The sequence below is a fragment of the Vulpes lagopus genome, chromosome 11 (assembly GCF_018345385.1).
Source record: "Vulpes lagopus strain Blue_001 chromosome 11, ASM1834538v1, whole genome shotgun sequence".
Taxonomy (NCBI): Eukaryota; Metazoa; Chordata; class Mammalia; order Carnivora; family Canidae; genus Vulpes; species Vulpes lagopus.
In genome coordinates, this window is record NC_054834.1 from 100,781,112 (window position 1) to 100,808,762 (window position 27,651).

Below are 27,651 nucleotides of genomic sequence, written 5' to 3' on the forward strand. Positions count from 1 at the left end.
CAGAATGGCCCAGAGAAATGATTTTGCTACATGGTTCTTTCACTGGCATCTGTTAGGTCCCAAATGCTAGGAATTGGGTCATGAAAGAGGAAGAAAGAAGTACACATGTTACTTTTCTTTGTTCTTGAAAACAAGGAAGCAAAGAGATAGAGCAGAATTAAGAAATCTATCTGGGCAGCCCGGGGGGCTCAGCGGTTTAGCTCCACCTTCGGCCCAGGGCATGATCCTGGAGACCTGGAATTGAGTCCCACATTGGGCTCCCTGCATGGAGCCTGCTTTTCCCTCGGCCTGTGTCTCTACCTCTTTCTCTCTCTCTCTGTGTGTCTCTCATGAATAAATTTAAAAAATCTTTTTTTTTTTAAAAAAAAGAAATCTATCTAGAATACAACTATGGATGTAGTTATTGGCAAATGGAAATGACTAGAATCAAAGACATAAGAAGCTGACTAATATCCTAATATCTAAGAGACCTATGGTGCCAAAAATCCCATAGGACTAGGACTACTGGGATCCCTGGGTGGCGCAGCAGTTTGGCGCCTGCCTTTGGCCCAGGGCACGATCCTGGAGACCCGGGATCAAATCCCATGTCGGGCTCCCGGTGCATGGACCCTGCTTCTCCCTCTGCCTGTGTCTCTACCCCTCTCTCTCTTTCTCACTGTGTGCCTATAATAAGTTAAAAAAAAAAAAAAAAAGGACTGGGACTACTTAAAACCTAAAATAAGTCTTGAGTCTTCAACCTTCTTTGAGTGGGAAACAGGGTAGAAAAACTGCCTGGCCTTTGGATATAGCCAAGGACAATGGAAAAGGGATGATTTCCCAGGATAGATCTACAGGCCATGGATAAGGATGACAGGGGATCATCTCCCAGGGAATCAGAGCCTGCTACAGAGTGGATGGCTTCACAGTGAATGCCCAGTGGGATTCTGGAATTACTGTGGCCCTCTAACTGCCAAATGTTGGCCATCTCTTCCCCTTCCTGAATGGGAGTCTTATGAGGAGTATTTCATGGTTTGGGTGTATGTCAGATGCTGTGTTTGGGGTGTGTGTGTAGGTCTTTAATTTGCATCTGGACCAGAGATCCTGGACTTTGAGCTTCATACCATGATGAATGGGACATTTGGGTCATTTCCCTTGAGGAAAAGATGTGTATATTTTGCCTGCAGGAAGGAGAGTGAATCACACTTTTGGTGATTAGAAGGGCAAATGGTGGTAGTCACGTTTTCACTAACTTCCTGGCTTTCTATGTTCTGGGCACACTAAAGGATAATACTTCCTGGTTGAGTGGACTCTTGTGACAAGTTCTGGCCAATGAACTTCTGGGAAAAGGCATTTACTTGCCAGTGCAAGGCACGGTAGGGCCCCTGTCGGAATGATCCAGATGGTAATGCTTCTTCAGCCCCAGTCCAAAATCAGGAGCAGTACCAGCTGACCCTGGATGCACATGTTCATGAACAATATATTGTTTTTAGCAACTGAGGCTGAGGGATAATAGCTCATTCTGCTGATACATGGGCATCATTTAAAAATACTGATTGATGTATCTGGTGTAAGGTAGTGTAAAGCACTGTAAAGAATGGAGGCTTTGGAGTTTAATCTGCTAGGATTTGAATACCTAGCCGTACCACTTACAAGCTACTTATTCTTTCTAGGCTTCACTTTCCCCATTTGTGAGGTAGGGGTAACAACTGTATTGGTTTCCCAGGGTTGCCAGACATGAACAATAGGAATCTAGGGGATCCCTAGGTGGCGCAGTGGTTTGGCACCTGCCTTTGGCCCAGGGCGTGATCCTGGAGACCGGGGATCGAGTCCCACGTTGGGTTCCCGATACATGGTACATGGAGCCTGCTTCTCCCTCTGCCTGTGTCTCTGCCTCTCTCTCTCTCTCTGTGACTATCATAAATAAATTTAAAATTTTTTTTAAAAGTTAAAAAAAAATAAAAAAAAAACAATAGGAATCTATTCTCTCATGGTTCTGGGGGTCAGCTGCTCAACATCAGTTCACTGGACAGAAATCATGGTGTTGCCAAGGCCAAGCTCACTCTGAAGCCTCTAGGGGAGAATGTGTCCTCTGCCCCTTTCCAGTTTCTGGTGGCTGCCACCTTCCCTTTGCTTGTGGCTGCATCACTCTACTCTCTGCCTTGTCTTTACATCCCCTTCTCTTCTTCTGAATGTGTCATCTCCCTGTGTCTCTTCTAAGGATGCCTGTCATTGAATTTAGGGCTCACCCTAATCCAGGATAATGACAGTGATAATGATAATGATGGTCCTTAACTTAATGACATCTGCAAAGACCCTTTTTCCAACATTTAGAAGTTCCAGAATTTAGGGGCTGATATCTTTGGGTTGCTATTATTCAGCCTACTTAGAGTAACTATACCTAAGTCAAAGTGGCGGGGAGGGGGCTTTGAAATTAGATATTTGGATATTAGATACTTAGTCATAACAATAAATAGTAATAATAATACTTAATAAGTATTATTAATAATACTTAATAGTAAGTATTATTATTATTTACTGCTATATGAAATCTATTTTATTTTCCCTAAAATATTGAGACTTAAGATACCAAGTTACTATTTCATACCCTATATAGTAGGTGTCTCATAAAAATTAAAAAGATATTAATCTCCAAATACTATCAGTAATCAAGAATCTTTTTTTTTTAAAGATTTATTTATTTATTCATTCAGAGAGAGCAAGAGAGAGGCAGAGACCCAGGCAGAGGGAGAAGCAGGCTCCATGCAGGAAGCCCGATGTGGGACTTGATCCTGGGTCTCCAGGATCACTCTCCAGGCTGCAGGCAGCACTAAACTGCTGTGCCACCAGGGCTGCCCAGTAATCAAGAATCTTAAACTGTGTGATTACTGGCTTGAAAACTATTCTTGTTCTAAACTAACACTTTGGGTAGTGAAACCAGATAGGTGGTAAAGGCATGATTTTTTGTGCAAATTAAGTTGAGTTATTGCACACTTTGGCTAAAGTGATCTGCTCGCCTTTAAAAAGAAAAATAAGGGTGGCCCGGGTGGCTCAGTGGGTTAGCGCCACTTTCAGCCCAGGGTCTGATCCTGGAGACCCAGGATCGAATCCTGCATCGGGTTCCCTGCATGGAGCCTGTTTCTCCCTCTGCCTGTGTCTCTGCCTCTCTCTCTCTCTCTGTGTCTCTCATGAATAAATAAAATATTAAAAAAAAAAAAAGAAAAATAAAATTTCCCTTTGACTTCCTTTGTTTTTTCCTTTTTTTTTTTTAAGGTGAGAAAAAAGAGGACCTTGTGCTAAAACTTGATTACCTATTTAAAAACACTGTTTTTGGAACTCTCGCCTTAGGAAGCGGTCAACGTGTTATTTGGATTGAGAGTATTAAGAAAACCTTACAGAATCAGGAATATTATGACTCCGTGGAAGCCTGTTAAAGCATGGCTGTGCGATAAACTATGTCTCTCTCAAGCCTCCTGCTATTTTTTACACCAGGTTAATACTGATGCAAATTGCCTAGGGCTTCAGGGCTTGGGAGTTGGGGTTCTGGGAATATTGCCCCCCCCTGCCCCCCAGTCCCTCCTCTGCAGAGCCCTGCCATTAATCACCACTTGCCTGTCTGGAGATCTCCCACGGTTTGGTCACGGCTCCAAGGTCACAGGCTGTCATTAACATTGATCTGAAAAACAGAACCAAACAAAACAGCCTGAATAATCTTTTGTCGCATTCCTAAACAAACCCATCCTAGATACATAAATAAATAAAATGGGACTCAGGCCAACTCTCACATGTCTTTTGCTCAACAAGGGAAGCAGTGTTCACAGTCCCATGTCCAGCCTGTCCCTCCTGTGGCCACACGGCTCGGGAAGACAAAGCTCCACGCACACCCTGGGCGCCCTTTTGTTGAGTCTGCAGCCGATCGAGGAAGGCAGAGCACGACTCTACCTGAGCTAAGCAAGCCCTGCTTAAAATAATCTCTAATGGACGATGCTCTCCATTCCTGGAGAATCAGGACCGAATAGCTGCCGAACCTGTGCACCGACTTCGCGCTGATGGAGGGGCACCGAGGGCACCCGCAGCAGAGGGGCGAGGCGCCCCCCCGCCGGAGCGCCTTCATGCTCCCGGCTCTCTGGAGCTAGGATTTACTGCGAGAGCCACCCTGTTGGCTCCAGTGTATTCCCTGGCTGCAACCATGTTTCACAAGCATAATGAAGAAGAAACACATTCAGCTACAGCTTTCATTAATTTGAGTACATAAGAAAGCATAGCAGGAGGGGAAGCAGGCTTTGGGGGGCAGGTTTCTCTGGGGTTTGATTAGAATTCACCCTGAACCATGGATATAAAAACGTGGGGAACAATTTAAATTGTCGATAGCTCTGGTGCTCATAATCTGATGTGGTGGGAGGTGGGAAAAGCAAGGCACGCCCTTTGTCCAAAATTTGCTTTCTTTGTACTAACGTCAGTGATGACAGGCGAAGAAGGATTGGAGCTGAGAGGCCACATCTTGGCTGGCTCCTTTTGGAAGAAAGGGGGTGTTGTTGGAGGTCACAGGGCTGTCCTGGTGTCGGGTGTTAACATTTCATACCCTGCCGGACTCCAGTGCCTTGGAAACGTGTCTGCTTCCCAGATGGCAGAGCGTGCCTAGATGGTAGTGGGGTTTGCACAACTTCCCCAGGAAACCCCTCCAGGGCACAGGGCAGAGCGGCAGGTAACAATAGGTCATTCAAGCACCACCAGGCCCACCGCATCAGCAGCCCCTCCAGGAGTGAGGCAGCGTCTAACCCCAAGCACGTCTATGCGGAGCAATGCCCTGGTGCATTCTTCCGAGTTGATCTTCTGTGACAAGCACTCTGCTGTGTGCCTGCCTCTGTACGAAGTGCTTGACCCACTAACTACTAACCAAATGAATCTTCTAAACCCTCTGAGGGAGGAGCCCTTATTCCCATTTTATGGGGAGGTAAATGGAAACATGGAGAGGTTAAGTAACTTTCCCAAAGCCAGTAAGGATTCAGGATTGTGTGTTTATCACAAAGCTTCCAGACCCCCTCTTGCTACACTCTGAGGCTTCTCATTTTAGGTTCTGCTGGTACCAGAGGGAGACAAGACTGTAGGTAATGCATCGGACTTTGCAATCTCTCTCCTAGATGGGAAATAATCTCTGTGAGGTTGCCTACTTATACCCTAACTTGGACAACTGCTTAGATTCCATCTGCTTGATAATTCGAGGCTTGCTTCTCAAATTCTTATCACCGTCAATCAGTCAGTTAACAAGTGTATTGAGTATCTGGCTAGGTGCTCAGATAGTGGTCATTCTAGTAGGTATCATTAGCTGAGCAAGCGCTACAGAGTGACCCAGTCTGCATACGGGGTAGGGATACTATTATTACTCCCATTTTATAAAGCACGTAGTGTTTTGCGTTCCTTGATCAGACAGGTTAGAAAGTTTACACAGTGAGGAAGTATCAGAGCTGGAGCTGGAATCCATAAAGTCTGAGGGAAGTGGTCTCTGTTTTCAGTGTAGACCCTACAGTGGAGCAGAGCGTGCATACTGTGAAGGGGGACCGAAAACGGCCGGAGGGAGGATGGGGGGGATGGAGTCTGAAACTTTCATCCAACTGGCCCCGGAGAGCCTCTTAGGGTTGGGGGCTCAGGGGCCACCTGGCTAAAAATTCCAGGCAGAACGTTAGCTGGTGGGTATGAAGAGTCTAGAGAAGGAGAGAAGGGAAGTGGGAGACCAGTCGGAATGAGTGGCTCAGGACCCGACACGGGGAAGGGCAGGAAGGGCAAGGGGAAGGCTGCAAGATTCCCAAGGAAGAACCAAAGGAGGTGAAGGAGTAGTTCACAACTGACTGCTTCAATCAGGCCCCTAGAAGTGAAAGGTCTTTTCTAGAGTGAGAAAGGAGGGAGGAAGTTACTCTGCAGGTCCGCCTAATGCTAGTGCGTTTGCAGTGGGGTGTGCAGCACTGGGCGCTGGGTGAGCGGCTGGAGCACCGAGGGCCCGGCCGGCTCTGTCCCGGGGGGCTGCGTCCAGAGTCTCCGATGCTCACGGCAGATCATTTTTATCACCCCCCCCCCTTGTATGTGCCAAATCATTTCAACAATAACCTTGTGTTCACTGGTATTTTCTTGATTTGTCCTCCGGTTTTAAAACAATTAGCAATGAAAATGAATCAAGATTAGTTAAAAAGATATGTATTTGTAGCCCGTAAAATAGTTCATGCAAGAACTGAATTTTGCACTTAACCAGACAAGAAGCACACTTCGCACTTTGCCCTGTTTCACTGTTTTAAATCTCAACCACTCACAGGAAGCCCAGATGGTCAACACAAAATGACGGAGATGAAGTAAGTCAAGTTCTGGTTCTTTCCTCCTCGCCGTCACTGTGCTATCAATGTTTCTTCTGGATATACTGCCTGAAGGCAGGGAGGTGAAGCTCCGTGGGCTCGAAGACATGAACTGCACCCAGAGCAAGCACTAAAGGCTCTGCAGCATTAGGGGCTCACACCTGCAGTGTGCCCCGCGTGCACCTGCATCAGGGGCTCACGGGTGACCGCGCACTCCGCAGTTAGCGTTCGGGTACGATATGTGTGCAACTAAAGGAGCGGTAATAGCGTGGTGCTTTGAAGCTTTCCTATCAATTATTTTGATACTCAGCAGTAATCTCAGCCATGTTTAGAACTTACACCAACAAAAGATTTTTCTCAGGGAGAAGTATCTTATCACTGACACTGTTTAGACTGCAGGCATGTGGCACGTGGTGATAATGAAAAGCAGACCGACTTGTAGTTGGTATTGTTTTTATTTTTTAAAGACTTTATGTATTTATTCATGAAAAACAGAGAGAGAGGCGAGCAGAGACCTAGGCAGAGGGAGAAGCAGGCTCCCCACAGGGAGCCCAAAGGGGGACTCAATCCCAGGACCCTGGGATCACACCCTGAGCCAAAGGCAGACGCTCAACCACTGAGCCACCCATGTGCCCCTAGTTGGTTTTATTGCTATTTTTAAGTTCTCTAAGACAGTGGTCCCCTGGAACATCCCCTGCCCCCCAGTGTACATGGTCAGAGTCTAACCATGAAATGGGGGAGGGAAGGCAAAGCTCGGGGGCCATGGGGAGCTCCCAGAGCATCTCTGTTTTACACACTGGGCTTCCAGGTAAGATTTTTCTTACATCTGGGGTATCCTGCCAAAACAAGTTTGAAAACCCCTGTAGTAAAACACCCAGGTGGAGACATGGAATGTGCACTGGCACGTTAGGAGTAGTGCTCAGAAGAGAGGCCAGGCTGGAGACACGGGGCAGGAGTCCATGGAGAGGAGGTGGTAGTGAAAGCCACCGGGAACAAGAGAGGAAAACCCAAAACAGGTCCTTGGAGGTCCTTACATTTCAGGAGTGGTGGGGAGGGGAAGGGCTGAAGAAAGACGGAGAGGAGAAGCAAGGGTCGGAGGAAAGTAGAAAGTCTTGAGGAGCAGGGCTTTGCAAGACCCAAGGCAGGGGAGAGCTTCCAGACCAGAAAGTCCAGTGCAATTAGGGGCTGTGGTGAGAACCAGAAGGAGAGCGAAGGCCCTAGAATTTGATCCTTGGGAGGTGCCTGGTGACTCTCCAAAGGAGCAGAAATCACGCTTGATAGACTGAATTCTTCAGGGGAGGAACAGCTAACTACTCTGTGGTAAATCCACACTTGGGAATACTATGCAACAGTAAAAGCTGATGACATATGGAAGTGGAAAAAGTTTTAAGGCCTGGAGCTGAGTGAACAGCTTCAGATCGATGTATAAATACATAGTGGATGTTAAAACAAACAAATCCACACTCAACAGTATTTTCTCCTTAGGCTATGCGTGTATATAAATGCTTCGGAGGTGGTTGCAGAGGATGCAACAGATTGATAACAGGGTGATAACTGTGTGTCGTCGGGGAATTGGGAGTGGAGCCCGGGGGAGGGGGGTCCGGGGGCTTATCTGTCATGTTTCATTTGTTACAGAAAAATATATTCCTATGATTACTCGTGGAATGAAAAAGAAATACATTGCGAGCACCTGGGTGGCTCAGTGGTTGGGTGTCTGTGTGCTTTGGGCTCAGGGCGAGATCTGGAGTCCTGGGAGCCTGTGTCTCCCTCTGCCCGTGTCTCTGTCTCTCTGTGTATCTCTCCTGACGAGAAAGGGAGCAGAGCGGTCAGGGGCAGCAGGACAGGGGGGCAGCCCTGCCTACCAAAGCCTAAGGCGGGAGCTTGCACGGCAGCTCTGGGGCTGTTGGGACAGGGGTCCTGCTCTGGTTGATTCTAGTCGTCACCTGGCTGTGGGACGCACACAGAGCCTCAGTCCAGGCCTCACAAGCTTTCCCAGGAATGCTTAGCAGCTTTGGAACAGGAATAAGGCAGCAGAAGGTCTGGGGGTAGGTGAGGTAGGGACAGGATAGGAGAGAAAGAGGAGTCGTGCCCAGTCAGGGGGCTCAGACAGTGCCACAGGAGGGCGGTGGTTTGCTGCTGTCTTTTGTTAACGGCTGGGAAGAAATCCAGTGGAAATGTCTAGAACACACTCCTTATTTCTGCCACCAAAATTGTTCCAAATGGTTTTCTTTTCTTTTTTTTTTTTATGGGACAAATGGTTTTCTATCTACAATGCCTGCTGTCTCTAAGAATACCCCAAAGGTTAACTGTCTACTTTGTTTTGGGTAACACTGTTTTCTAAGGTTCCAAAATCCCCCCTTCCCTCAACCTCTACCCTCCCACCCCACTGCCCCACGACTTGCTGAAACTTGAAACCAATCTGAACACCATTTTCTAATTCTGAAGGCAAATTATGGAGAGGAGGCAAAAAAGATAATGAATCAGAAGATGAAAAGACATGCCGTCTATCTTTTCTCTGATCATTGGACCACTCTCCAAATGTTTTGAATGGAAGCTAAGATCCGTTACTTTAGAAATCACGTGCGTGCCCTTAGCGCTGTCAGCAAAGCATGGCTAAATCTTCAAATAATGAAGAAACACATAAACAAGAGCTTCTTCTTACCGAAATATATCACGATGGCTTTTGATGTTCCAATCGTATTCTCCTTTGCTGACAAGTTCAAAGAATTCAGTCCTCCTCCTGCACAAAATCAAATGAAGGAAGAGAGAGGAAAATCTGGAATGAAATTTCTCAGTCTGCGGGGCGACATAAACACATTTGTGGGAAAATATAAGATCACCTGAACCAAGTAACTTAATATTTGAAATCATGAGGCTAAAGCACTATCAAAATAAATCACTTTTTAAAAAATGTTGAGGCTTCAAGAAAAAGCCACAATCAGTTCTGAGTGTATTTACACCAGAGGAGATTATTGAGCCATAAAGCAGAAGACAATGTGGCCTCGCATGTAGGATTGCCTGCCATGAAGCCCTTGTGACACTCACTGCAAGTCAGAGGAGGGAAGCAAGGACAAATAAAAAGCGGGAACAGTTTTGGAATGTTCTTTTATCATTCAACATAGAACTGAGCTGTATGAGGATCTGAGATAAGATAAACTCCCTGGTAGTAAATTCAGGGCAAAGACTTTTTTCTAGGTTAGAAAATAACATTTTCAGCATTTCAGGGCTTAAACACATAGTCTGTGGAGTCAGAAACAACTGTGTTTAAGTCACCCACCTGCTGTGCAACCCTGGGAAGGGACTCAACCCCTCTGAACCTCTATTTCCAAATCTCTAACACGGGGATCATATTTGCTGCCTCTCATGGTTATTGTGAGGATTAAATGCAAAGCAGTTAGCATAGGCTCTGCACATTTTCAGTGCTGGCTACATACGGATGCACATTCGGAGATGTACAGATACGGAAAAGACAAGCAAGGCATATTCTAAAGTTGGGAAAATAAGGGGGATTTATTTTTATTTTCAAAACCTTCATCTAGTTATAGGACTTTTCACTTTTATAGTGCAAAAGGAAAATAAGACATTACCATTTTGATTCCTTAAGAATCCCTTCCCAAGGTTTCACTTTCTCGACTCTTCCTCAGGAGATAAGTATTTAAAAGATCCTGACACACGGTTTCTCAAAGTGCATCCCACACAGAGGTACTCCACGTACAAGGATTCCCCAGCCAAGCGGTTTGGAGAAATGCTGCCTCTGGTATACCTCTCTTGGAGATTCACCACCCATATCAGCCTTCTGAAGGCTCTGAGAAATCCCGAGATAGAAAAGCCTGTCTCACCTTCCTTAACCGCAGAATTCCATAGTACTGATATTTTAAGAAATGCACTTTGGAAAATACAACCATGTCATTCACGGCGGAGATCAGAGCAGGACCTCAGACACTTAGTGCTGAGCCACTGTGGTTTGGGGACAAATGCTGGGCGCACGGTTCCTTGTGTCTGATCTGGGGTGCCATCACCAGCTGCCCAACCGCATAGACTTCTTGTCATCTGATTGGACTAATTATTTTCATATGATTTGAAAGGAGGCAGGCCAGGAAGACAAATCTGTGGCTCACTTATTTGAGACACACAGACAGGTCTTGGATCCATCCCTTCAAGTGGATATAGGTCAAGGCCACACCACTGTACGGGAAAACCTCCCCAACAATCTCCGAGCAATGGGCAGGGATGGCATTGCACAGTGACACTGAAGGGCCCGCCAACTCCCCTCCCCTTTGTGTGCTCAGGCATGTGTGTGTGTGCCTTTTCTTTGTATAACTTCACCATCGCCTTCACGTGCCTGCTCCCTTCTCTATGGCCATGGTCACGCCACAGCCTGTTCAGTGACGGACTGTGAACTGAAAGAGAAAGGGAGGTGGTAAGATGGAAAGAACCAAGTCTGGACTCACACTGACCTGGGCCAAATGCTGACTGTCACTTACTAGCTTACCAGCCGTGTGGCCCCAGGCAAGCGATTCCATGGCCTGAGCCTCAGTTTCCAGCTTTGTGGTAAGAATTTGAGATGAGGTATGCGAAGTGTTTGGCCCTAATAGATACTCAATATCTGACAGCTGTGGTTAATGATATTGATAGGATCACTGCCAAAAACGACACATAATCGTCCTACATGAGATTGAAGAGGTCAGCTAGTTCTGTTCTCACGGAAGGGAGGCTAGTCTTCCTTTGAATTATTGTGGAGCAGGAAGTTTGGTTCCACAAATACTCCTTGAACACCTACCCTATGCCAACTCTTAATAAGACTTATGGACCCAAGACACGGGTGCAATCTCTAAACATCTCTGAATTTAGCAGGGTCAATCAACAAATAAATAGGTAACTCCCCTTCCAACCTGATACCGATGATAATACTAATGATACTGGGACTAGAGTGAGGTGAGAGAGGCACTTGCTTTGGGCACAAAATTTAAGTGGGTGCCCAAAAGCTCAATTGTCAAGATAAACAATATTTTAATACAGTCTTTTTAAAAAACAACATAAATGCAAGAAAAATCCATGATGAACAAAGTATCAAGGTTTTAAGCAGGATCTGACACCGCATGTGCATCACTTGTCTCACTTGCCGTCCCCCGGACCCACCCTCCCACCCCCCACCGTGAGGTGAACATTTATTGGGCCCTTATTATGAGTTCTGTCACTTAGTGCCCACATGATTGACCTCAAGTAGGTTCTTTAACCTTCTTGTTCAGCTTCGGTGATCTAATAAGTAGGAGTAATCATAATGGGACTACCTTGTAGGGTGGGGAGAAGGATTAGATAAAATGATTTATGTAAAACACTTAGAGAGCCTGGCACATAGTAGGTACTCAGTAAGGCTTAGCTAGTTATTAAGCTCAAAAGGGCTGGGTTAACTGGCCCAAGGTTGCAGAGCTGGTGAGGGGCACTGCTGGAACCCAAAAGTAACCTGCTGAGATATCAGTTGCCCCAAGTGGCTAAGACATGCCCTGGGTGTCCAGGGGGGCACAGAGGAAGGCACCAAGCTTGGCTTGGCGGGTCATGGAAGATCATGAAAGGCTTTCTGAAAGAGCTTGCCCATCATCATCATGTCTGTCATCATATGCACCTGATGTGATTTCAATCCTCTGAGTTATTCTAAGAAATCACTAGAAGGCCAACTCCATGAGGATAAGGGCCTGGCCCCTTTCTCTTCACTCTTGAATCCCCAGTGTGTACAACAGTGCCTGATGTATAGTAGGAGCTTGATAAATATTTGAAGTGATGAATGAATGAAAATGATGACCTCAGAAACTTCTTCATTTTAAAAAATAACTCTCCAGCTACTGGTTTTCCCTCGATTCTAGTTGCACTGGAGTATTCATGGTTGCCGTTTGGAGAGGTTGAGATAAGAAAACAACATAAAATCTATCCAAGAAAAGCTCCGTTAGATTCTTGAAGACTAGATTCCTACTAGACCAAGAGGACAACAAACAAGCTGTGGAAAGCTTAAGAACATCATTCCCATCTGATGTTCTGACCCTCCTTCCATTAATATTATTTTACCTGCTGAGAGTATTTTCAAAGTATAAGGCATAGTATCTCTGATGCAAAATGGAAACATCACCTACGTGGCTAACTCAATGCAGAAAAGAATTGTAAAAAAAATGCAAATCTGTGATAGGGCAACTGAACAGAACCATAAGGATAAATTTCGCAGCTCTGGACACTTTAATAGCTAGAGTTGCTGGTGTGAAAGTCTTAAATCAACTAGACCCAAAATCGGTTATAGGCTTCACATCACATTTTAACAAAACTAGATTCCATTGTATCGGGACAAAAGGGATTATCCACTGTCCCTAGGGGATATGGATAGAAGAGGGGTGGGAAGACTCCGTAGGGCACAGAGAAATGTGACATACTAATTTTATTTTTCCTCCACTGACAAAAGTGTGGCTATTTCTTGATATTTATTCTGACCTCCCATGGTTTGACTCTGACTTCAGAAAGCAGTAGGACTTTCTGCACACCATAGTTTTGTCAAGTTAGTCACTGGTGAAACTGTGTATATCATACACCTGGTAATGTATTTGATCACACAAATAGTCAAATAGATATTTTAAGGTTTTTTTTTAAAAAGTGTATTTACAATTTAAGTTCCTGAAAATTAACCATCTTGAAAGATCAAGAGATGGGGTTAATCATTTCCATAAGACTGCAAAAAGGTTTTGAAGTAATGGCATGCAAAAGTCACATAACTGATTTATTATGCATGCTTCCTATGTCTTAAAAGGTATACAAATTACACATCAGCCATAGAGAATGTATCTACCTCTTCACTACCCAGCCTAGAAATAACACTTTACCCATCTGGGGATGCCTGGGGGGCTCAGGGGTTGAGGATCTGCCTTTGGCTCAGGGCATGATCCTGGGTCCTGTGATCGAGTCCCACATCGGGCTCCCTGTGAGGAACCTGCTTCTCTCTCTCATGAATAAATAAATAAATCTTAAAAAAAATAATAAAGCTTTACCCATCCTGCCGAGGCCCCTGAGCGACCCTGCACTCTTGTTCCTCCCTCCCTCCCTTCCACCACAAGATGTCCATTTTCTAAATTTCGCATACATCATTTTCACATAGATCCTTGCAATTTTCCTAGGTAAATCATGCAAACCATTGCTCTGTATATTTTAAAACTTTATGAATGTTATCATTGTGGTGCATGTATTCTTTAGCAACTTGCTTTTCTTGCTCAGTGTTTGTGAGTGTAGAGTTCTAGGCCATTTCATTTTACTGCTATGTGGTTTTTCCATATATTATTATATACTATTTATTTACTTATTTCCTGATGATGAAGGTTTAGATTATTTATGGGTGGTTTTTTTTTGCCATTACATATTACATATAATGCTGCTATGAACATTCTTGTACATGTCTCCTTGTGAATTTGTGTGCATTTTCTCTCTGCCTCTCTCTGTCTCTGTGCACACACATGCACACATGCATATGCCTACACACTCGCACACATACACACATATATATAAAATGTTGGGTCACAGTTATTTATTTCCTATGTCTGAGTTTTCATTATAATAATAGACTGTTAGAGGTACAGGGTACCTTTGAGAAACATCAATTGTTTCTCTCATTCTATAGGTGAGGAAACTCAAGGTGAGGGAAGGTGAAGTGATTTTTCCAGGGTCCCCTGGTGGTTGTGAGCAGATCTAGGTGGATTCTAAGCCCCTAGCCTCCCAGTTCTGGCCTCTGAGATCATCTTTGTAAACTGTGTGTGGCGTGAACCCTGGGGCTAGAGAGCCCAGCGTATTGAGGGAATAGGGACAGCAGTGGCCCATAGCCCTGGTATGAGGTAATGGCTTTGCAGGCTGCCATGGCAAGGAAGTGCCACGTACCAAGTACCAAGGCAGGCACCAGACAGAAGCGTTTCTATCATCAACAGGGGGATGCTCCACAGAAAAGCTGCAAGTGGCCCAGGCCCAGTTGGAGGCTCACGGCTCCAGGTGGCATAATTCTGACCTCCTCCTTAGTGATGATGGTTACAAAACAGCAATGTGAGATCCATTAGACTTTTGAGAAATGAATTTGCCCACATAGCTGCTCCTTTTGGCATCTCTATGTGTATGGGTGTACAGATCATACAGACCCAACAGTAGGAGCATACGTGAAGCTCGTAGACATAGGAACACTCTTAAAAACACAGGACCCCTAAAAGGAACATCCTAAAAGCTACAAAGTTATATAATACTCCCTGGATCCAGGCTCTTGTGTCCTGAGGAACTGTATCATTAACTTCTCAAGCGAAGCACTGCAAACCCAGGTTTTCAAGGACAATGGCAAATACCTCGGTGACTGAAAGGCAACTTACTGGAAAATCTCATTTATAATCACGCATGTTTTTATGAGGCTTTCATCCCGCTCTCCTGACATACGCTCCATTGAGAAAAATAGCAGTCTTTAAAAGAAGCATCATTTGAACAGAACTGCTAAAATTACCCTCAAAAATAATTCTGAAGATTGGTTACCAGTCACCCATCACTACACTAAAACTCTTTCTGGCTTGTAATCTATCTTGCTGAAGATACCCTTTATCTATAAAGCAAGAAATCACCATTTCTGTGTACGTTTTAATCAAAAAAATTGGGGGAGTAAATTTGTGTATCTATACGTGTATATATATGCACACATATTCTTTATCTGTTCATCTCACTGTTCCAAATCTACTAAAAGTCCATGAATGTTAGGAAGGTTTTACTGCCAAATTGACAAATCATCATTATGCTTTTCTGCAATGACAACCCCAAAGTTCTCAGGCAGGGGTGGCAGGAGTGTATGCAGTGGGGCCGGGTCAGGGGGTGCGGGGGAAAGAGATTTGTTCTTTTGGTATCCTTACAGCTAGTTCAACAGACAAATCATTTGTCTGCAGTTGATTGCTAAATTTAGACTCTGGAGAGGTTTCTGGAATTTGGGTGTTAGAGCACCAGAGAAGAATAGAAAATTAATATGCAGATGTTAACTCTAGTAATTATGACTTAAGTTAAAAAAATCATATGTTTAATTTTGAAACTGAATGGTCTCCCAGCTTTAGACTAGCACTGATAACACAAAGGTCAGCTAAGAACCTGAATGAAGTTATTTGTCAGATGCCAGGCTTCTGTTGACATGAATAAAATTGGAGGGATCCAGGAAATGGAAAGGCTTGAGTGACTGAATGTTGAGAATGGCCAAGGACTGGACAACACAGGTCTTAAGAGTCAGTTCAGTCCAAGCATAATCAGCAGTCCCAGAGATGGTATAAGACATTGCTAGATGGCACATGACCTAGTTGCTCCTGCATTTACTTTGTCCATAGCACTCATTGCACTGTGGTTTTACTAGTTGTCTCTCTTCCCCATGGGCACAGAGCCCCTGAGCTAAGAGTTGTGCTTTACCTGCCTGTGCACCCCCAGAAACTAGCACAGTGCCTGGAGAAGTGTCTAAAGGCACTTCAGTAAGTGCCAAGTGCTAGTGGGGGATCCCTGGGTGGCTCAGCAGTTTGGCGCCTGCCTTTGGCCCAGGGCACAATCCTTGAGTCCTGGGATCGAATCCCATGTCGGGCTCCTGGCATGGAGCCTGCTTCTCCCTCTGCCTGTCTCTGCCTCTCTCTCTCTCTCTCTTTCTCTCTGTGTCTATCATAAATAAATAAATAAATAAATAAATAAATAAATAAATAAATAAATAAATCTATCTTTAAAAAAAAACAAGTGTAGTGGATGAGATTCTCATGTTGTATTTAGTTGCAATATCATGTGGTTGGGGGTATGGGAATGAATATATATAAAAGTGCCTTGAGATACACCAAGAAGTGCCAAAATATTTCTTCTGTCAACCTAAGGTGGGGCCTGTTCTAACAGTAGAATAATTTCAGTGGGTTAATTCATTAGGCTCTGTTAAGATATAAGAACGGGTTAAGCCTTCCAAGTCATTATACCCAACTCTGCATTAATTTATCTTTTTTCTTTCCAATATGGTGGTTAAGTTGAGTGCAGGCAACAGTGGAAGCTGAACACTAAATACAGTGGGCTTTTAATAAACATTTGTTTAATGATGAATGAGTGAATATTTGTTGAGTTGAGTTCCTATTGTATTTAAAAAAATAAATTGTTCTAGATATTAATCTAATTTTAAAAGGATGGTCAAACTATAACTCCTTTACCAATCTAAGATAATGTAGTACATTTCGCTGTCATTATCAGATGCTTTTGAAAAAATGTTAGTTATTGCCTCCACTTGGAAAGACAAAGACAAAGATACCATTAGACCGGGCATTTTCCATAATTGCTGATGAATGTTTGTAGAGCACAAAGGGAAATGGAAAATTTTCAGTTTGAAGATCCTCTGATTCATTTAGAGAGCCAGCTGGAAAAGCATGGAGCATCCAAATGGATTTATAAAGTGCAAAGTATTGGATAATCCTCAGTTTATATAATGATCTGTGGCAATGTGGCATGGGAGATGGGAGCACAGACAACTTGATGACTTTGGGCAAATTACTCACCCTCTCGAAGCCCATGTATCCTGATCTACTTATAAGATGGGGATAATAAAATCTACCTTGGAAGTTGATATGAGAATTTGATTCCAAAAAGTTAATATTTTGAGAACTCAATATGTCAGGCAGCGTATCAGGTTTTGGGCCTCCCAGAGTGAGAGGTCGGCATTCATAGGGCTGCCATCCTAGTGGTGATACAGGGAGCTACTATAATGCTAGAACAGTATGGACGGAACACAGTGCAGGCACCTGCTGGATGAGAGATAGTGTCATGTGATCAGCCTTTGGGGAGGGATACTAAACTGTTGACTGTCTTACAGCTAAAGAATTGCCAACTTCTGATGCCCTAGCTTAGCTCAAGTGCAAAAAAGAGCCTCTAGATTGGAGTCTCAGCCCCACCAGACAGGCTCCTGAGCAGCTCTAACCTGGAGCCTCCACCCCTCCTCCCTCCTGATGGTGGGCCTGCAGTGGAATTGCTATCTGTTGGTTACCTAGTATGCTTGGGATCGGCCTCCCTGTGGGCATACTCAAGTGACTGCTGCCCCTGATGCCTGAGTGTTCCCAGGATTGGCCTCAGTTCCATAGCTCTGGAACAGCAGAGAGAATGCCACAGGGATTAAAGAGAGTCCAACTTCTTGGTTCAAATCTCAGCTTTACCATTTAACACTTTGAGCAATTTACTGACTCTCTCTCCAAACATCAGTTTCTTCCTGTGTATTATGAGGTCAATAACAGCGCCCGTTCTAACAGGAGTGCTCTATTTATTAAGGAGGGATAATGTGAATATAAAGCTCCTAAGTAAGCACCCAGGAAATACTAGTTGTTGCTTTTACTAATAATCATCTCTGTTGACTTACATGCAAACAAAAGGACAGGGATTTGTGACTTTGCTTTGAAATTTTAATGCTTATAATTTTGGACCTCTTCCTCTGCCTACCCCCTCCCCCCAACAAGCCTCATCTTTTTTATTTTTTTTATTTTATTTATTTTTTTTTTAAGTTTTTTTATTTATTTATGATAGTCACAGAGAGAGAGAGAGAGAGGCAGAGACACAGACAGAGGGAGAAGCAGGCTCCATGCGCCGGGAGCCTGACGTGGGATTCGATCCCGGGTCTCCAGGATCGCGCCCTGGGCCAAAGGCAGGCGCCAAACCGCTGCGCCACCCAGGGATCCCCCAAGCCTCATCTTTTATGGTGTAATTTCTATTAAGTTTTCTGGCTTTCTTTATAAGGTACTTTAAATCATCAAAGTTATCAAACTTAAATGATTTAAATTTACATTATTTAGATTATTGAAATCTTAATTATTTAAATGCCAGATTATCTTTCAAATAGGTAATCTACTTTGACCACCACAAGGACCTTAGGGGGTTGATATGGCTGATATGCCTGCCTCCATGCTGCTGACAAGAAACCAAGGCGAAGAGAGATTAAGTGAGTGACTCCCTCAAAGTCGCATGGCTGGTTACCGATAGGGTACATCTAAGTCCTGCTTGAGGCGCTGAAATTACTATTTAATTATCAAAGCCTTATTCACTGCAGGGACTCAGAAATAGGCATGGAAATCAATTTCAGAAAATCACTCAGCAGAACCTGGAAAATGTTTTCAGTGAGTTGGAAAATCAGACTAAAGAATTAACCCCCAGACTTGGGTTGTGAAGCCTAGAAATTCACACTAAGGTTTTGGTTTTGTTTGTTTGTTTTATTTATTTATTTATTTTTTAAATCTGTGCTTTATCTATCAGTTGTAGTATAGAATCCCAAGGATTCCCAAAGCCATTAGAAATTAAATTTACCAGTTTCTGTGGTTGTTTTTAAAGGGGTTCCACATTTCTAGGAAGCTTATTTTCCTCTTTTGGCCCATGGCAGGAGATCTTGCCTGGGGGAAGATCCTCATAAACTCCTCTCCAAAAGTCCAAAAGAGTGTCTCCCTGCCTGCACTGGCCCTTTCTACAGTGCTTTTTCCCCTTTCCTGGGGGAGGAAGGCAGTGAGCTTCCTTTTTGGTTGACCTCAATGGTATCATGAATTCTTTTTTTTTAAAGTAGGCTCCACCCAGCATAGAGCCCGATGTGGGGCTTGAAGTGATGACCCTGAGATCAAGACTTGAGTTGAGATCATGAGTTGGACCCTGAACTGACTGAGCCACCCAGGCACTTCTTGACTTTTGATTTGAGTAGCTGGGGCAGGAGAACCAGTGATCCTCCGACCCTAAGAGAGAAGTGCCAGACCACCCACACCCTCTTGGTCCACCTTTCTCCAGCCATTGCTGCACCAAGCTCCTGCCCAGGCTGCCTGGTGCCTTGCTTACTTTCTGCTGGTGGTGGTGGTGGGGGACTGCTCTGACTCCCCATGTGGGGTTGGTAATTGCTGGAGTAACCTCCCGCCTTCAGGTGCATACATCCTGGAAGTCCAAGTCCTGGGAATTAACACTCGTGGAATAACCTTGGCTGATGGAGGATGGAGGCAAGTGGATAATTTTGAGGTGCAGCGTCTGAAACTTTTCAGACAGTCTCTGCAGGATCAAGCCCAGCTGACCACAGTGATGACAAACAAAGCAATGTGTCCTCACAATTGCTTTCCTGCCTCCCATTTCACCAGCCCAGTCCCCCACTCCTATTCCTGATGTCACTTCCAAAACTATGCTGACTGCACACAAGCCCTGGTTTCCAGCTCCACTTTGGGAGAGGGCACAGGGGACCCCATGCTGGTTTCAAATTGAACTGATTAATACACATCTGGGAAGGTCAATATTCCATATAATGTATCTCCAACCCAAATGACAACTATTTCTTGATTCTTCCATTAGAGAAGGAACACAGTGATTGTGGAAAAACCCCTGAAAGAGAAGGCATGGGTTTCAGTTTAGCCACTAATTGGTTATGTGACCCAAGCTACACTATTTAACCTTTCTGAGCTCAGACCCTGATCTACAAAATAAAGGAGATGAATTGGATTACATCATGACTAGCATCCTTTCCAGTTCCACAATTGTATATTTGTGAAATAAAAGCATTGAGGTGACAGTTGGTAGTGGCTGCTGTTCCCCCTCATTAACCCTAGGGATTGTTTTGGCTAAAAATATGGCAACACTTTAATGCAACTTTAGACAAGCAAGTGAATCAGCCTCCTGAAGGTCTAGATTAGGGAATGAGCAGCTATTTGGAACCTCAGAAGACAATAATGCTGACAAAAAGAGAACAAGCTGGCTTCTTTGGGAGTCAGCAAACAGCAGGGGCTGCAGCATTAAGATAAGAACAGAGTAATGAGAAAACGAGTTGAAACCAACTTCCTTGGCTGCGTCCCAGCGGTCACTCAGTGATTCGACACATCCCTAACAGGCCTTGATAAATGGACTCCAACTGGTGAGATTTTTTTCCTCTTTAGAAGTTACTTGGAAACCTGGCTTGGGAAAATGCTTCGACTTTGAGAAAAAATAACACAAAATCCTGCAAGTGTCAGAGACAGGAAATAAAAACATTGAAGGGATACAGGCCTTCATAAATCCCAAATCAAGGAGCATCACTTCAGAAAAAGATGGAAGATCAGGATAGTTAAGTCAATCAAGAGGGCCACAAAGCATGCAAAATAAATGAGCTATAAAGCAATGATATCGCCATTTATCAGAAATACAAGGCACTTATGAGATGTAAGACATTTATAAGACAGGTAACATAGGTATTGTAATCTCCATGTTACACATGAAGAAAAGAGGCTCAAGAGGTGAGTAATTTGTCTGGTGACACACAGCCAGGTAGTGGCAGAACCGGAATTTTTGCTTTTTAAGATACATATCAAAAATTAATTAAATTTGTACTTATCAAGGTAATACATGCATGTAGTTAACAAATTAAACAGTCCTGAAAAGCACATAATGAAACACAACAGTGTTTTCCATATTGCTTCCTTTTGTCCTTTGAGTATATTTCCCAGTGCTTTCATTTCATTTTTTAGTGTGGCCATAATATTCTTAATTTCAAGAGCTTTTTCTTTTTCTTTTCTTTTCTTTTCTTTTTTCTTTCTTTTTTTTTCTTTTTCTTCTTCTATGGTGGCTCCTATTATTTTTTAAAGCATCCTGTTCTTGTTTCATGGATGTAATATCTTAGCTGTCTAAGGATATTAACAACAGTTTTTGGGTTTTGCTTTCTTCTTCTTCCTGTTTGCTCTGAATATCGTTTTTTCCCATTTTCTTTCATATGGGAGGCTTTCACAAAATTTTCTGTGATTCCCAGTATCCATTTGTATAGTAAGGCATTAAAAGGCTGGGCAGGAGTTGCTTATATGCATCCCACACACACATTACATGGGACATATCTATACTAAAAATTATTCATTGCTGATATGAATTCAAATTTCGTGGGGGTTCTTCTATTTCTATTTGCTAAATCTGACAACCCTGGGTATGTGGTTTTTGAACTCCTAGCTTCCGGGTGACTGGGCTATGGGTTCTCAATCCAGAGATTTGTTCCATTTCATTTCATTCCCTCTTCTGAGCTCTGTATCTCATTCCCATCTCATATTTTCCTCAGTCCAGAGTCTGCGCTTTAATTTCTCAGGGAATAAGCCTGTGGCTGTCTCCAAGGGTAGAGGAAAGGAAGCTTACTGGTTACTTTGGGGAAGGACTTTGTGGGTCTCTGAGTGTTCTATAAACTGACTTGCTATCAATCTCTTTGTCTTACTTAAGCTTGGAGTGTCACATCCCCTTTCTGTGGCATGTTTTGTCTCTGGGCTCCAAACAAGTGCTTACAGGGCAGATTGTCTTGCTTCTCAGAGCTGTTCGCCTCTGTAGGTCCTACCTATCACTTCTACTCTGCTGGATCAGTTACCTTTTGTTGGTCAGCCTTCTCTTTTCCACTAATGTATTGGCATCTCCTATCAGTTATGTGCCCTCAATCTTTCTCTCCTTGAAGATTTATGCCTTTATTGTTCTTTTAAATGTATTTGGTATCATTTCAGTGGAGTTTCAGGAAGAAGAGGACATAGACACTTGGACTCAACCTACCTGGTTTAATTGCCAGAATGCAATTTTAATCCAAACCAACATACCTCCAAAGCCTCTACTCTTTCCACAATACCATGGACTAAGTCATTCAGCAGAATCCAACAATACCTACAGCATAGATTATTAGTTGCCTACTCTAATATCCTTCCTTCCTTTATTAATAATAAAACCCTTACTTTTTTTCAGCAGGGCACATGGCTACCCAGAATAGACTTTCTTTCCCAAACTTCCTTCAACCCATGTATAGCCAAATGGCTAAATTCTGATCAATGAAATGTAAGTGGAAGGGTTCTCTGGAGCTTCCAGAAAACTTACCTAAGAGATGGCTTGCATCACCTTTTAGCCCCCTTTTTCTTTGTCCCTTCTTTCTTTCTGCTAGCTGAAATGTGGACATTATGGTTGGAGCTTGAGCAGCTACCTTGGACTAGGGTGGAAACCATGTGTCAAAAACGGCAGCTCAGAAAGATAAAAGGAGCACTGGGTCCCTGATGACTTAATGTGACTGCTCTACCAACTTTAGATGGTGGTTCTCCAGATTTCTTTTACATGACAGAGAAGTCACTATTATTTTAGGGTTTCTGTTCCTTACAATTGAATCTAATTCTAACTGACACAATGCCAGAGTGCATTGTGATATTTCAAAGTGAGTGAAACAGGCTTCCTAGAAAAGGTGATGGAGCAGATGGGCTGTAAAGGAAAGTTCTGCTGGATGGGGAAGTGCAGGGACAGGATTTCATGCAGAAACAATGTGATTAGGGCACAGGGGCACCTCATGAGATATTTTCAAGGGATAATATGTAGACCAGTCTGGTTGGAGCAGACAAATCATGCAGGAGAGAAGTGGAGATAAGAAGGAAAAAAGTCTGCAGGCAGATTATGGAGGGCCTTGGAAGCTGAACCAAGTTTCGAGGTTGCTTTGAAAGCAATGAAGCCTCTGAAGGTTTTTGAGGTCGAAATTGGATAGGATGTGAGAGAGGGTTAGACTGAAGAATTCCAGAGCCTTCTTCATACCTATATAGGGTTATATGGAGATGAGATGAAGGGAACAAATATGAGTAGAGAGAGAGGAACATGGGTTCGAGAAATCATTTATGGAAACAAGAAGAAAGGAACCCTCAGAAAACCCAGAAAATGAGAGAGAAAAGCAGTCAGATGTTGGGGAAGAGAAGAGGGCAGAAATTGACAGTGAGAAGCCTGTAAATCTTCAGAGGTCTCAACGAAGCTAGATAATATCAGAAATGAGTAAAGGACATTGAATTTGAGGACAAGAAAGTCTCTGGCGACCTCTAACAGAATAATTTTGGCTGAATGTGAAGGTGCACATCGGTCTTCAAAGTGTAACTAGGTGTTAGGAAAATAAATGTCCTAACATGTCCCATTCATTTGAAAAGGTAGGCAGTGAGAGAAAGGTAAATTGAAAAGCAATGAAAGATCTCCATGGGATCAAGTGAAAGAGTTTTTTTAAGGGAGGAAAGTTGGTCTTTAAAGAGGAAACTATGCATATTGGTGAAGGAAGAGACTTCCACGCTGCCAAGATAAGTGGTACCCGATGGAGCAGGTCTCAGAGGATGTAAGAGGGATGGAATTTCCAGCCCAGATAGAGGCTTGAACTTTGGGGTAAAGGGGATAGCAGTTCTGAGAAAGACATCTAGAGGAGAGGCAAGAAATGAGGGCTTGGATTTCAAGTCAACCTTTCAGCAACAAATCTTTCATTAGCATCATCAATGCCTTTATGGATCTGACTAGAAATAACAGTCCAATATAGCAATTTCAACCAGTCTCTGAAATAAAAACGGCCATCATTTAGCTTCAGAGTCAAAAATCTCAAAGTTCATAAAATAAAAGAAAGCTATAAATCTCATAATGCTAGCCTCAATTTTCTTGTCTTACAGACACCACCTTAATGAAATTCATTTAGATAAGGGAAAAACAACAACAGAAAGTTTAGCACATTTACACATTGACACTAGTGCTACAATAACAGGCAACCCCCAAATATGGACCTGAAAATTAATTACAGGATGAAATTTTAGATATCCATTTGTCAAATAGATCAAATGCCAATACCTACTCAAAGTACAGCGTGAGGTCTGTTGCTAATATTGACTGCTTCAAAAGCTGCATAAGGTCACTGTATTCCTTGGAGGACAAATTAGCAAAGATGTTGTGACCCTGTAATGAGAAAGTAAAAAAGTCACAAAAGACAACATTAAATCTGAGGTTGTTGATTATATGTATCTCCTATATTTAAAAAAAAAAGTATGGGCACATGATAAAATCATTTTAAAAATTAATGAAATTTTGTGCAAATACAAACAGATTTTCTGACAAACATAGCAAAGCCAGAAAATGAATCATTTTGAGGGAGGACTACCAGGGGGGTACTTCATTAATCTTTACCAGACTTTGTTAGTCTTAAATAGAAAACTCTGAAAACATTTCAATTTGTCTCACTGTGGATAAGCCTGTGCCAACAACTCCGTTTGACTGCCACTTCCTGTGGAATTGCGGAGTGCAGAAGTTGACAAGACATTTGAGAATCTTTCTAACCCGAAAATGAATACTAGTTTTACTAATAAAGACTTAAGTTGGCATTTTGGAAGCACCTGCTATGGCAACAAATGGCTTTAAAGAGGAGAAAAAAACCCATAGACCAGTGGTTCTCAACTGAGGATGATTTTGGCAATGGAGACTTCTAGCATGTTTAGAGACATTTTTGATGGTCACACTGGATGGGCATGCCATTGATGGATAGAGGCCTGGGATGCTGCTAAATCTCTTACAATGCACAGGAGAGCCCCCACAACAAAGATTTATCTGGCCTCGTGTGTCAACTCAGCCGAGCTTGAGAAATCCTGTGTTAAATTGTGAAGATACATCCTAATGAGGTATGTGTAGATGAAGTCCAGTACGTAATTACTGAGTGGCTAGGATGTAGGAGATACTGTTCTTGGCATGGTTCTTGGGATGTTAAGATATTTCCTTAGGAAAACTTGCATCTGTATAACTCCATGCCTTTGGAAAATACCCTTCTTTTCATCAAAATTTGTTTCAGCTACAATATACAGTTCTGCAATGTTTTTAGTATAGTGAAAAAAAAAATCCTTGTGTAAAGTGACCGACAATTCACTTAATTTGCTTTGAGAGTCAGGGACTTTTCATCTATTGAGTTTTCTTAGCATGAATTATGAACTCATAAACATGTGGCCGGGGAACTGGAGGGGTCTCAAGCCAGCGTTTAGAGCCAGAAGACGGTGCCCAAAGAAGGCGCAGAATCGCGGCCAGAGAATAAACTCTTCTCTGCCTAGAGGTAAATTAATTCTTTCAGGGAACCAGAATATCAATTAGTAAATTAGTTCTTACCAAGCACCAGATGATAATCTCCTTCCCTTAGTTAATTTATCTCATTGGGTGAACCCTCCGTTCCTTAAAGACTAGAGTATATTGGTTCCACCTGGGACAACGTCCAATATTAATAATAATTTTCAAATGAACTCTCCCAGACCCTTAATTCAGCCATTAGGAAGAAGACAAATAACTAAAGGTAGGCCACACCATAATTCTGCCCAGGTTTCTTTGCCTGAGCCTTGCCCCATGGATCAGTCACAGGCCGGTGTGCTGGGGCCTGGGAGAAAGTGGGTAGATCTCTGGAGAAGCTGTCACCCGGATGTAGACACATATCTAGAATCTCCCAGTGAAAGAAATACAGCCTTTTGGAGTAAGTGACAGTCAAAACTATGTGGAATTCAGGAGGGAGTTGGTCTGAATTTGAGGACCTTGATCATTATGTGAGAGAGCGCATTTTACCAATTTTAAAGGACTTACGTAACACAACGGACACAATTTATAGCTGATAGAGGTGATAAAGCTAGCCTGATAAGCTTTAATAAAAATAATTTTAAAAACCCAGCTAATTTGCAACCAATGTATTGTTTATATGCAAATTGGCCTTCTATAATGCCTCACGCCTTTGGTCCCCGAGACAGATTTTTTCCCTGAAATATTGCTTCTACTCCTTGTTTAGGGAGGACTGGTATTGATGGAAAGAAAACCGACCGTGGAGGGAGAAAGGTCTGGAGCAACTATGCTCTGGCCTCTGCCTCATTTGAAAAGCGGGGGTGTAATGCCATGTGCATTTTTGCCTTTCTGAAGGGCAGGACAGGAGGGGATGCGGGGAAAGCTCTAGGCCACGACCCACAGTCCAGTTGCTCAGGGCGTAGTTCTGTTATTATTGTTCTGCGTTTTCCAGAGACAACCGTGCAGTGGAGGCCAGCCAATGCATTTTGCTTGTGTGAAGACAAATTCTGAGTTAGCAGGGTTTGTTTTTCCCAAGAGACAAACAAATGACCTTCTGAGAAAACACTAACGCCCTGTTTATTATAATTCCTGTTATCACAAAGGTGGGAGTTTCTGGGGTCCAATGTCAACCCATCATATTGCCCATACAGAAAAGACCATCTGTACCCAACCTCCTCCTGACCCCTCCTCCTTCACAGCGTTCAGCTAAAAACATAGCTTGCATAGGAAAATTCCAGAGCCTTGGAGGCTGGGCTGCTGGATTCTGTCAGAGTTACTGAGAGCCTAACCCTTGATGTTTCATTCCCAACTGAAAATACATCTCCCCCAGCGGGTTTGCTCTTCCCCAGACGCATCAGGTTCCGGAGTGCTGACTCTCCTTTATGGGGTTGAAGAAGGCTTTCATGATATTGCAAAAGACATGCTTTCTCCAGATAGGCTGGAGGAAAAAAAAAAAAACACCCTCCATATTTAATGATGCTATTCCAGCGAAGCAGGGCCTTAATGATGATAATAATAATAATTAATGGCACAGCTAGAGAACTGACAAATAATGGGGAACAAATGATCCCTTCTTGGCCTAAAAAAAAAATTCTGTACGCCTGCAGAAAATTAAACAGATCCTTTCCTGGCAATTTAAAACTCAGATGCCTCAGCCAGAGTCCGTTAGTGTTTTTGTCTTTTTCTCCATGGAGAGCTAAAAGTACAAAAGTCCAACTATTTCCAGCTCCTACATTGCCACATGAAACAAAATAAGGCATATGGCTTTAGCCCTGGGTCCCAAGTTTAGCTGCAATTCTCACTTTCTGATTGCTCCCACCAGCGATTTGGAGCTCTTTTATCTTTTATAGCTTTCTCGATTGTGCTAATAAAGTGTAATTTTCTCACCCTGTTTCTACTTCTACCATCTTTTAAAATGGCTTTGAATTTCACAAAGTGAGAATGTTGGGCCACTCGCTATTTCCATCAAGTCTCTCTATACTCCTCCGGCAAGGTAAGCCTGTGCTCTGGTGACAAACTGTAAGTGGTCCCCTCTGCGAAGTCTCCTTACCAATAATGAAACCCAAATGAATCAGCTCGGGAAGAATTTGAATAAGGTTCTTGGTCAGGCATCTGAAAGAATTTTACAAAGCCACCAAGAAAATAGTTTGGCCTAACAACACTTGTCCTCTTCTCTGTATTTACCTGTGGCACCACAAAGAGAGAGGTAGCAAACATTGTTTTATTGGTTTTTCTGTCAAGAGCATGAACATAACATTAGGTCTGTACCTCACTTTGCAGGATCATCACAGCGTGGTTAAAATGGTGATGCTCCAAGGTAGCAGAAGTTCCGTAGAGCTGGGCCAGAGCAGAGCCGCTCCTGAAAGAGGACAGAAGGGTGAGTGACCAGGACCTTCCACTTGTCAGTGATCCTCCCACCCCAGCTCTTTGGATCAAATTGCTTCTCCTGCTTTGGCAAAGGAACATTAGCATATACATTCTCAGGAAACTGTAGTTCACT

At 43.3% G+C, this 27,651-nt stretch overlaps 1 protein-coding gene across 1 annotated transcript in view; it reads right to left on the bottom strand.

The window, feature by feature from the left end:
• PDE11A (phosphodiesterase 11A) overlaps nucleotides 1–27,651 on the bottom strand; it is a 381,245-nt gene that overhangs the window by 39,110 nt on the left and 314,484 nt on the right. The window contains exons 14-17 of the mRNA XM_041722472.1: nucleotides 27,420–27,510; nucleotides 23,926–24,026; nucleotides 8,980–9,057; nucleotides 3,589–3,652 (exon numbers count right to left, since the gene is read on the bottom strand). Coding sequence (XP_041578406.1) covers nucleotides 3,589–3,652; nucleotides 8,980–9,057; nucleotides 23,926–24,026; nucleotides 27,420–27,510 — 334 coding nt within the window. The remainder of the gene's footprint in view (nucleotides 1–3,588; nucleotides 3,653–8,979; nucleotides 9,058–23,925; nucleotides 24,027–27,419; nucleotides 27,511–27,651) is intronic.